The 12,287-nt window shown below is 39.5% G+C and overlaps 1 protein-coding gene across 1 annotated transcript in view; it reads left to right on the top strand.

The window, feature by feature from the left end:
- The window catches only part of LPCAT1 (lysophosphatidylcholine acyltransferase 1), a 101,560-nt gene extending 91,291 nt beyond the window's left edge, over positions 1-10,269 (top strand). The window contains exons 12-14 of the mRNA XM_069958145.1: positions 113-211; positions 5,204-5,345; positions 6,423-10,269. Coding sequence (XP_069814246.1) covers positions 113-211; positions 5,204-5,345; positions 6,423-6,604 — 423 coding nt within the window. The 3' untranslated portion in view covers positions 6,605-10,269. The remainder of the gene's footprint in view (positions 1-112; positions 212-5,203; positions 5,346-6,422) is intronic.
- Positions 10,270-12,287: the final 2,018 nt, after the last annotated feature.

Here is a 12,287-nt window from a genome sequence, read left to right as displayed (position 1 = left end):
ATCTGAATACCTATCTACATTTCTTATTAAATGTACATTTACTGGATCTGCTGCACTTAATTCAAAGAAACATAGAAATTCATAATTGTTGTTTATCTTGTTACTATTTCAGAATGAAGAGGGGGTCATTGACCTGCGGGAGTATGTGATAGCTTTGTCTGTTGTATGCAGACCTTCCAAGACATTGGAAACCATTGAGTTGGCTTTCGAGGCAAGTAGCTTTGTCATTAGTGCATTAAAGGGGTAGTGCGGCGGTAAAAAATTATTCACAGAATAACACACATTACAAAGTTATACAACTTTGTAATGTATGTTATGTCTGTGAACGGCCCCCTTCCCCGTGTCCCACCACCCCCACCCGTGTACCCGGAAGTGTAGTGCATTATACATTACCTGATCCGTAGCAACAAAAAAAGGATGAGTCCAGCTCCCAGCCGGGTTGGGTTGAATTTGAGCTTTATTCCTCACCTGGACACCGTGCACACACTGCGGCAAACCCCCCCAACAGATACTCCAACGCGTTTCAGCTGCTAACTGCAGCCTTAATCATGGCTAGAGACCCACTCGTGGGAACATGACTTATAGCTACAGGTATCCGGTACGTCAGAGGCGGAGCGCCGTCCCGCTATACACGTCATCCTGAGAGCACACCTGAGCTAATTAGTCCTGGCCACACTCAGGGGTCATTTGGCAGTGCAAAATTAATAACAACAAACGTGTAAAATTGCATTTGCAACTAAATATATACAAATCCATAACAATACATTGACACATATGAAACAATAGCCACCTGATGTATAGTTTAGGTTGCCAGCGAAAACATTCAAGAAGTGACTGACTGGCGTAACAACAAATATGGTGGAGAGTACCTAGTACTACAGCAACAAGTAACTGAACTGGTGCTAGTAATGAAGCAACATTTCACGGCGCAAATTCATACTATGCGGTACATAAGTATTGAGGCAGAACATCCAGAATGCCTCTCTATCTCTCAATACTGATTGTATATCCCCCCTCTGGATGAGGCATGAATTTTCTCTATGGCAAAGATACGGAAAGTCCTTGTTGAGCCCTGATGTGCCTCAATAAAGTGACGTGATGCACCTGATGGTGTCCTACTACCTGCATGTTCAACATCATATAGATGTTCACACGCCCGTGTTTTAAGCTTACGTGTGGTACTCCCCACATATAGGATGTGGCAGTGTGTGCATGAGATGACATAGACTATATTGTAACTGTTACAATTCATGAAGGACTTAATTTTGAATGTTTTGTTGCCAGTAGTATCTTTGAATTCTTTGCATGGTAATACATGGATGCATGTTTTGCAAGGATGGTGACCGCATCTGTGGAAACCTTTGACGTCTAACCATGTAGTTTGTCTAGTCGGTTCTAATGTTAGGTACAGAGGGAGAGAGCGTGTCCCCTAATGTTGTAGCTTTGCATGATACTACATCACTCTAACTCTAGATTCAAGAACACCATAGTTGTCGGATTCAAATTGGCAGTAAATCGCAAGTTATATGAATTGGAATTGGCATACTGAATGAATTTGTCCAATTCATCCATCTCTCCGCTCCATACAATGAGGAGGTCATCGATGTACCTCCCGTACCATTGTATGGAGCGGAGAAAGGGGTTGGACATGGAGTAAATGTACTGATGTTCCCAAAAAGACATGGTGAGGTTTTCTAGGGCAGGTGAGTATTTAGCACCCATTGATACCCCGCTAATCTGTAAATAAAAACTGTTTTGGCACAGAAAAAAAATTATGTGTCATAAGGAACCATGTAGTCATTTTGATGAAAGAAATCCTGGTCGTAATCACTGTGAGTTTGTAAATGGAACTCAAGGGCTTCCATGGCAATATGGTGTGGTATGCAGGTATATAGTGAGACTACATCCATTCCCACCCACGTGTAATTGGGTTCCCACTGAGTGTTCTGTAACGATTGTAACACATCTGTGGTATCTTTCAGGTACCCAGGGGCTGTTTGTACAAGAGGCTGCAATACACCATCTAACCATGCACATAAGCGTTCACACAATGATTGACATCCCGAAACAATAGGGCGCATCGGCGGAGGCACTTCTCCCTTGTGTGTCTTGGGTAGTCCATATAGGACAGGGATTACTGGATTTTTTGGAAGTAGATACTCCACTTCCCTGTCCGACAATATCCCTAATGACTGACCCTCACTCAGTATGTGTTGTAACTCCTTGCTAAAAATGCTGGTTGGGTTGCCGCTAAGTTTATGGTACACAGTGGTGTCTGACAGTAATTTGTTCATCTGTGAATCGTACATGTGAGCGTCCATTACTACAACTAGTCCCCCCTTGTCGGACTTCTTGATGACAACTTGGTCTAAGTTCATCAATTCTTTCAAAGCTTGTTGTTGTTTGTGCGTTAAGTTAGATTTTTTTATAGGTCATCGAGGTCTGTTCAGACAGAATTTTTAACTCACGGAAGACGCAGTTCTGATATTGATCCATTTGGGGGGTACGTGACTGTATCGGATAATACAGAGGATTGGGAATTCGGCACTTGTCTGTCCTTGATATTTTTTCTGATTCAAGATCAGATGGAGTCTGCAATTATGTCAAAATCTTCAGAGAAAGTTGTTCTTTAAAGTCTAAGCCTCTGTACACATTGGTAGGTGCCTGTATATCCGTTTTCCTGTCACCAGAATCATCCTGATATAAATGTCTCTTGACTACAAGGTCCCGGACAAATTTGTTAACATCTTTTATTGTAGAAAAAAGATCAAAGTTGCGGACTGGTGCAAAGCTGAGGCCTAACGCAAGTACTTCTTCCTGGGTCTCCGTGAGGACATGTGAAGACAGGTTCAGCACGCTGCGTTTAGATCCTTCATGCGTTTCCAAGTGGTCTGGCTGGGGGTGCCGTCGGGGTTTATTATGTTTTCTTTTTTTGTCTTTGTTTTTAAGAATGGACCTGGGGGTAGTGAACATAGAGTCCCAGCGCCCCCATTCATAAACTTGGTCCTGGCAGTAATCAAACAGATCCCTCTGGAATTTGGTTTTTTTCCATTTTGCAATGCTGTTTTCTAGATCCTCCACTTTCTTGTTAGTTTCAGCCAGGAGTTTGTCATAGTCTGCAAGTTTGTTAAATGCTTCTATGGATTCTTTTATTTGAGCCACTTCTTTCTTTATTTCTTCATGTTTGTCTTTTTCGTATTTTATTATTAAGCTCATGAGATCCAAAGAACACTTCGTCAAAAGTTCATTCCATTCTTTTACAAACTGTTCTGAAAATACAACGGTCGGAATTTTCTTAAGTCGCAAGCCTCTGGGTATCATGGCTTTGGTAACGTAATTTTGTAAAGTGGTGTAATCCCACCATATGCGTGTCTCATTGGACAACATTTTCTCCAGTTTTTTCAAAGCGGCTTTAAAGTCCAATAGTTGCAGCTCAGAATCTTCGTCAACTGTAAATGCTTCAGCTGCCTTTTCTCCCCTAGTCTTGGGAGTCATCATATTGAGAGATAGAGAGGCATTCTGGATGTTCTGCCTCAATACTTATGTACCGCACGGTATGAATTTGCGCCGTGAAATGTTGCTTCATTACTAGCACCAGTTCAGTTACTTGTTGCTGTAGTACTAGGTACTCTCCACCATATTTGTTGTTACGCCAGTCAGTCACTTCTTGAATGTTTTCGCTGGCAACCTAAACTATACATCAGGTGGCTTTTGTTTCATATGTGTCAATGTATTGTTATGGATTTGTATTTGGATTTTAGTTGCAAATGCAATTTTACACGTTTGTTGTTATTAATTTTGCACTGCCAAATGACCCCCGAGTGTGGCCAGGACTAATTAGCTCAGGTGTGCTCTCAGGATGACGTGTATAGCGGAACGGCGCTCCGCCTCTGACGTACCGGATACCTGTAGCTATAAGTCATGTTCCCACGAGTGGGTCTCTAGCCATGATTAAGGCTGCGGTTAGCAGCTGAAACGCGTTGGCGTATCTGTTGGGGGGGGGGGGCGGTTGCCGCAGTGTGTGCACGGTGTCCAGGTGAGGAATAAAGCTCAAATTCAACCCAACCCGGCCGGGAGCTGGACCTTTTTTTTGTTGCTACTGCTGGATGCACCTGTCTGAGTGGGAGTCCGTGCAGCGAGGCCTGGGAGGAGGCGGTAAGCTGGCAAACTACTGTTCACTACATTACCTGATCCGTGTCGTGCCCGTCCACCATCTTGTGCCAAACGTCATCTTCGGCCTGCTGGCCCGAACACCTCCACCTCCACCTTTGAACATTTTTAAAAGTTTGGGACCATGATAGTTTGTGGCAAGGAGCCATATTACATTTCATGAGGTATAGTTGTCACTTTCACAGGCTCCTGTTTTAGTTCAATTTCTTTTTTGTGGTTATTATTATTATTATTATTATTATTATTTCAAAGCCAAAAGTGGGTTCAAATGGAATGAGAAATCTGAAAGAAGGAAATATATGCTTGTTTCCTGATGGAATTCCTTCTGGTTTAGGCTCAAAAATCTGCAGTGGAAGTTTTAAAAAAAAGTGGTACCACACAAATTATGTAATAATATATTTTACATTTCATATAGACTAACATCTCATTCATGTGAGGTTGAACAGTTTATATTAAAAAGGGGCTTCACTTTTATGTAGGTCCCTTTTTTTAACACCAAGCCGTTTTCCCCTGTTTATAAGCAAACTTTTTTTTTTGTTATTAGTACACATAAAAGACCTTTGGGGAACATTTTACAATACAATATTTTTTCTTTATTGCCTGTAACTGGGCTTGCATTGAACCTTGTTTATACACTAGTCAGGAAGGCAGGAATGGTTGTGTATGGCAGCTGCAGACTCCAGGATGTTCAGAAAAGCCCTTGCAGTGGTATATACAGACCAGCTAGACACTTTTGTGGGCCAAAAGGAAAATTGCACAAAAATTAAACTGCTGCTGCATTGGATCAGTAATCAAAATACCATTGATCCCTTCACCAGTCCCTCTCTTTACTGTCAATTAACCTGACTGTAATGTTGACAACTGTTGTGGAGGAGTGACATGTGTCGTCCCCCCCCCCCCCCCCCCCCCCCCCAAAACATAATATCTATTTAATATGTAAGAAAAATATATGGAGGTGTTATGTTTTGTGTTGAATTATGTATGTTATTTGGTGTTAAAAATATAGCTGAATTATTACCTTTCCCTTTTGTAGATGTACCAGTCAGAAAATGAGAAAACTATAGTAGAAGAGGAGCTGGCAGTGATTTTGAAGACTGCACTGGGAGTGTCAGAACTTAATGTAACAGATCTTTTTAGAGCAATAGATGAAGAGGAGATGGGTAAAATCACATACGGTAAGCTACAATTATTATTATTTTTTTTAATTTAGGTGTTATCTGTGGGTTTTATACAGGGCTAAAGTTAAACCTGATGCATCATAGTAATCACAGCCCAGATATGATGCAGCTAACCTAACAAAGGTTGTGGACAACTTTTTGTTAGTTTATTTCTTGAATGTAAATTGAAGCAACTTTTTAAATGGTCTCTATTAAAAATGTCCTACTATTTAGCTGCCTTTTTACCGATAGAAGAAGGGAGGAGGGGTGACTTAGGGTCCTATTACACGGCCGATGGGGGCCCGATGAATACTGTAAACCAAATCTGATCTGGTAGATCAGCACTCGTTTACTGGGCCTATTACATGACTGGATAATCGTTTAGAAGGGCTGCATGGACATTGTTACCGATATGCTTGCAGCCCTTGCTTAAACAGTATACAGTACCTATCCACGCTCCAGGGCTCCTCCTGCAGTCTGCTTCTTTCTGGGTCCCACGCACGGCAACTTCAGCGCGGCCTGTCTGAGCTGAGAGACCGCTCAGCCGATTAGTGGCCGGGACTGCCGCGGCCACTGTCTGCTTAGACAGACCACCCTCAAGCTGTAGCACGTGGGACCCTTGAAGAAGCAGACCGCAGGAGGAGCCCTGGAGCGTGGATAGGTAATGTATACTGTTTCCAGAATCGTCAGCCGCCGGCTGTGCATTGCTATTGCACAGAGCAATGCATGGCTGGCGGCCGATGATTTTAGGTTTGGGCTTAAAGCAACAATCAGCCTATACTCGTTTCATCAGCTGATTGTTAACTATTACACTGAGCGATAATCGGCTGATTTGGCCAATTTAGGGTTAGAAAGATTATCTGACAGATTATCTGCCAAAGATTTGGAGCCAAAGCCAGGAACGGATTTGAAAAGAGGCCAAATCTCAGGCTTTCCTTTATGACCTGATCTCTGTTTATAGTCGGTTTCTGGCTTTGGCTTCAATTTTTTTGCAGATAAACTGTCAGATAATCTTTCTGTGTAAATGAACCCTAGCAAATTATTATATTGTCTTGTAATAAATTATTAACAGTATTTCTCCCTTTTTCTTTACAGTGGAATTTGACAGGTTTGCTGCTTTGAACCCACATTTTGCTGAAATGTTTCTTTATCCAAATATGTTGGACTCTGAAACATGTGTAGACAGCTCTTCTGCCACTGCCCCTAATGGTTTCTGTACTGATTTCACCCCTGAAGATGTGGAGGAATACCATAATGAACAAAAGAAACTGAACTAAAGCTGAAACTACATCTCCCTCTCCTGGTGAGGGGCATATATGTATCATACCTCTCAACATAGGCAACCCATCGATATTTTTGTTTGTATCTTTGTGACAATTTCCATTCTTTCTTTCGTTCTGCTTTTTCTGTTTTTTTTTTTTTTTTAATTTTTTTTTGTGTTCTTTAGTACAATCAAAGTGTTCAGTAAATATGGAATCTGGTCTAAATAACTTTATGGGGGGATGTGCCATGTATATAATCCTGAATAGGAGAAAAAGTCCGATACCGGAAATTATTGGAATATGTTCTAACATACCTGGCTTGCATTGTGTATTGTGGTATAAGCAACCAATACCAAAAAAACTCATAATTAATTTTTACTACAAACTATGCCCAGTATAATTAAGTTGATGTTCGGTCCTTGTACAGAACTGTGACCTATGCCCTAAAGGTGCTTTGGACATAGTTACAACACTGATATTTTCATTGGGACATCGGTCAGAGCTCTCCATTCATGGTAGAATAGTTACTTGGTAGGATTTTTCCCTCTGCACACTGTTAACATTGTGCTACTTTAGCAATTGCATTGGGAAAAATTTTGCAATCAGGATTTCTTGAATCTGCCCACTGTGATCACTTACTATGGCGAGTGTTGTTATCACTTTGCCCACCATTAACTGTATAGAATTCTAACTCTTGAAATAATGCAGTGCACTCAGTGACTTGGTGCATTAGAATTTCATAATTCTTTGCAAAGACCCAGCACACAACCAAGATGTAACATGTTTTCCATATGCTGTATAGAGCGTGCATGAACTGCAGAATCTGTTCCCCATGTGACGTCTAGTGCACTTTGGTGATAACTTCTCTAGGTCACTCTATGTTGTGTTAATCTCTTACTGAACAAACTTTATTTGAAGTTACATAGTACATTATCTCTGCTTTGCACATTAACATAGTATTATAAACAGATGTCATTGACAGGTCATTTTGTTTGCTATGAATTATTTACAGGTCTCCCATTACATTAAATTACAGGCAAAAAAACTAAATATAATAAATCGGTAAATGATTGTATCGGTTGTCTGGTTAACATTGGGCTAGGATTGTATATGGCCATTACTTAGTGTCTGGGTTTCTAGACCCCAGCTGATGAGTAGAGCCAGGAGAAGTGTGCCGCTGTGCTCTTTAGTATTAGACGTGCTGCAGTCTCTGTCTCCCTACAGGAGACTGGCTCCATAGACTTACCATGAAGCCCATCCTGTACATTTAAACACAAAAGTCAGGGAATGAAGCTCACAGCCGCACACTACTTTCTGCTTTGTATAATGATTGATTGGGGTCTCAACACACAAACTCAAACCGATCAAAACTTTTGACCTGTCTGTGCAACATGTTGTTTTTTTTATATATATATATATGAAGTGTCAGGAACACTTTAAGGTTTTGGGTAGACGCCCTCTGTAAGCAGTTGGATCATGTGCTGACATTCATCAAACAAATCATTCCTATTGCTTGCACTAGAGAGACAAACCTAGAGCAGGATGCTTGCAGGAAATGTTAGCTCCCCATAGTTGCCCTTATAGCTATAGTTTGTTGTATAATATTGTACAGACTGTTTAAAGCTTTGGACAACCATAAATCTACATAATTCTTCCCTGTTCTTAGCTTCTTTTCTGCTGGCAGTGGGAGCTATTTAGGTAATAACTACATAATAATAAAATAATAAAATACAATTTCCTAATATTTTCTCCAGATTACAAATAAGAGAGCAAGAGGCACTTTGTTCAGCAAGTGCTGGTTAATGTGGTCAAATGTGTTCTCATAACAACAGCTCAAATAAGTAAACTTGACTACTCAGCAGTGGACGTGTCACATGTGCATCTTTATGATCATCTGCAGATACTGGGGTTTCCAGCTTCTTTTATGATTATACGTTTAAAAAATTGACAGTTCTTTTTAAAGCTGTAGTGAAGTTTCTTTAATCCTGCATCTAAGTTTGATAATTCTGTAGACCTGCATTATGATGTCCAGAAGCAATAGACTGAGCAAAAAAACAATCAAGAATCAATTCAGCTCATATTATCAAACCTGCAGATGGACCAGGACTTGTGGCAATAATAGCGATGCAGAAGTGTGAAACCTATCACATTGGGGCTAGGTTTACACTATGTAAAAAATACGTCCGTCTTTCATAATGGCTGTCATTGTGCAAATAATGTCTGTTATTTTAAAATACTGAGCCTTATTTGTGCAATGACCGCCGTAATTCTGAAAGACTGCCATCATTTTTACATAGTGTGAACCTATTCTGAAAATGCAGTCCAATCTACATTCATCAAGAGGCCAGTTACACTCTGTGATTGACAGCTGTCTGTGTGTAAGTGTGAATATAGAGAAAGCTCTGTCACCACCCATGACTTCTTAGCCCAGAGTGAGCAGAGATTTACTTGAATATACTACAAATAATCCTGAAATTTTTCTAAAAGAAAACTATAAATCAGTCTGCTCAGCTCTACCTGCTCAACATCATAATGCCTACAGAATAGACTGCATTTCAATGTAATTGATTCCCTTCAAAAGGTATAGTAACATGTTTAGTGTTAATGTACCTTTTTCTTCCTGAAGGTTCTCGCATTTACAAGTGATTTGCGCATACATGCAATAGATATCGAACAATCCAGAAGTCCTGGCAGATCCTGTCGATGCTGGTTTAAAGTAATTTTACTGTATATATATTTCTTCCCCTGCTTTCCTCCATTGAGGCACTTTTCACCTTTTTAATTGATTTTGCCCTCTTGGTGTGCCGATTCTTCTTCCTTGCTGGATGCTACAGTTGGGAATGTTTTACATTTAAGATGTCATAGTAGAAATGTTTCAACTAATTCTCAGGTTGATCTTGTGTGGGTACAAACATAAAAGGTGCCTGCAAGTGACATTAAAGGGACCATCAAAAGCTGTGCTTTGATGGTTCTTCTTAATTCCATTTATCCCTTTTAATACTTAAATTTCAGTTTGGGGCTTCTTAGCAGGGCACATACATCTCACGTTTGATGCTGCAGCCCTCGACAAGAAAAAGCAGCTACTGTGAATTAATGATGAAGGAAAGATGGCTCTATTGTGCCACTGAATGTGGATTTAGGTTAACTGACGTCTGTATTCATTCCAGGGAAAATGCTTGCTTGTCTTTATTACTATTCTTATTGCTTGTAAATCAATTACTTTTTTTTTTCTCTTTTCCCAAAATTGTGAAGTGATTTGCCTCTGTGTGATGGGTCCATTGATGCCCTTTGACCTCAACTAAGCAAAGCTTAGGGTATGCAATAGGAAGCTGTTGAGCATGTGTTTTTTGAGTGAGGGACTGAGGACCTTGATGAGTGGCATCTGTTAAAATACATTTTGATGAAATAAAACAAATCCTGAAGGGAAGGACGTTCCGCTCTGTTTCTAATCACACTTCCAATATGTGTTACTTTACACTGCCGATGTTTGTATCTGTCAAATTGACATACTGAGTGTTGTGTGTACAGTATGTTAACTTGTAACATAAATTTATGCACAACTGAATAGTTTCTGTTACATGGTATTATTAGAACACTTCAATTTTTTTAGTCAAATCTCTTGCTGTGTCTTAGGATTTTTTTGGACATATGCTAGTGTTTAATTATAAACTGTACCAATTTCTATGGAAAAAAAATAAAGTAAGATTTCCAGTACTTCTTGGTTTCAGAATTTTCTAATGCAGAAAGGTGCTTGAGTAGCGTAATGAAAATGAATTTGTGAATTTTCTTTTTGAATATATGTGTTCACTGTTATGATACCAGTCTAAACACTTTATTGACATACTGTATGCAGAGCTCAGAATGGATTTACGTTTACTGGTAACCTTGGGGAGAAGTATGGCCGGTTCTGTGGTTCATCACAATTCAGTAACAACATTTGGATATAAGTAGGTATTTCTTGTATTAACCCACTCTATGACCATATACCATGACTGATTATGTAATTTGTTGGTTAATCCTCTATGAAGTTTCTCTTTAAAGGATATACAGTAGCACACTGTTGGACACTGTTTTGTATCTAAAACCTTCATAATGGGCTTAATGGTAGATACATGACTTATCTTGCGTCACTAAGCTTGATGACAGACACATACCTTTTAACTTAGCTAAACATTTCTAAATGCAGTTTGATTAATGTGTTTTCGCTACAATGGATTATTGTATAGGGCCTGCTCTTAATAGGTTGTACAATTTACAAACACATCTGCGTACACTACTCATTAAAAGTTAGAGATATTTGACTTGCGGGTGAAATTTCTGGATAAACCTTAAATGCACTGTAACCTTTACAGGTGAACGTAATACCTATATCAGGCTACAACATATAAGGTCTTAATGCATACACAATGCCTAAACAAACACCAAAAATAGAGAAAATGCAAGACCAAGATTTACAAAAAATGTCTTTTATTTAGATATATTGCAAATGAAAAAATTCCACTAAAATACATATAGTAAGAGCTAGAAGCTAATACATATCCCCAACATAGGGTGAAGGGGGTAGATTACATTACATAGTAAGACAAACCCTTATAAGTAAATAAATGCTAGCTGGTAATCCACATTCATATGTTCTGGGCACTGGGCATATAACAGACAAAATAATAAATTCACAGTGGAAAATCAAAAGATAAATACATTTAAAAAGATATTTCACATTGCCCACACATGTCCTAAGTACATAAGTCCACCTCACCACTCACCCAATGCGTGTTTTGCGTGCTGCTTTATTGAGGGTGATAACCCCTGTACATATGAATGTGGATTACCAGCTAGCATTTATTTACTTATAAGGGTTTGTCTTACTATGTAATGTAATCTACCCCCTTCACCCTATGTTGGGGATATGTATTAGCTTCTAGCTCTTACTATATGTATTTTAGTGGAATTTTTTCATTTGCAATATATCTATTGTTTAGGTGAACGTAATGTGAACTTCTGTAAAGTTTTGATTGTCCAACTATGCAATGTTTCAGTACTTTTTGCACAACTTGCTGTTCTATAACAAGAAGCGTATTATGTGGTGCTTGGTGGTAGTGTTACAGTGGGAGCAGGTAAGTATAGTAAACATATTACAGCCCAGCACTTGTACAGTAATATGCCCATACTGCTTGAATCATTAATCCAGTGATCGTGCCCTTGCATGAACAACTCAGGCCTAATTTCATCTTCATGGATAACAGTGCTCCAGCTCATTGGGATTGCACCAATGGCTTGCAATTTCTCCAGACCTGAATTCTATTCTAAAAATCCTATGGGATCAGTTGAGTCACTGTGTAAAGGCTTATAACTCTGTACCCCAGAACCTGAATGACTTGAGGGACGCCCTTTAAAAAGAGTGGGATACCATGCCTCAGCAGACAATGAGTTGACTCTCGAACAGCATGAGAAGTGAGTGCAAAGCTGTAATTGATGCTTAAGGTTCATGACAAGTTACTGAGACGCTTACATTATTTTGTTGGAGTATATACACCACTGTTGTTGGCTTTTGTTTCAATGAATTATGTAAGATGAGGAAATCACCATTGTATGTGTCTACTTATATGCCCTACTTTCATTATATATCACTATAGCGGGAATTTTTTTACATTTTCCATAAATTTTACCCAAAAGCGAAATATCCTTAACTTTTTTGTGA

The sequence above is a fragment of the Dendropsophus ebraccatus genome, chromosome 2 (assembly GCF_027789765.1).
Source record: "Dendropsophus ebraccatus isolate aDenEbr1 chromosome 2, aDenEbr1.pat, whole genome shotgun sequence".
Classification (NCBI taxonomy): domain Eukaryota; kingdom Metazoa; phylum Chordata; class Amphibia; order Anura; family Hylidae; genus Dendropsophus; species Dendropsophus ebraccatus.
Note: the sequence above shows the minus strand (reverse complement) of the source record. Positions and strands in the feature narration are given on the sequence as shown.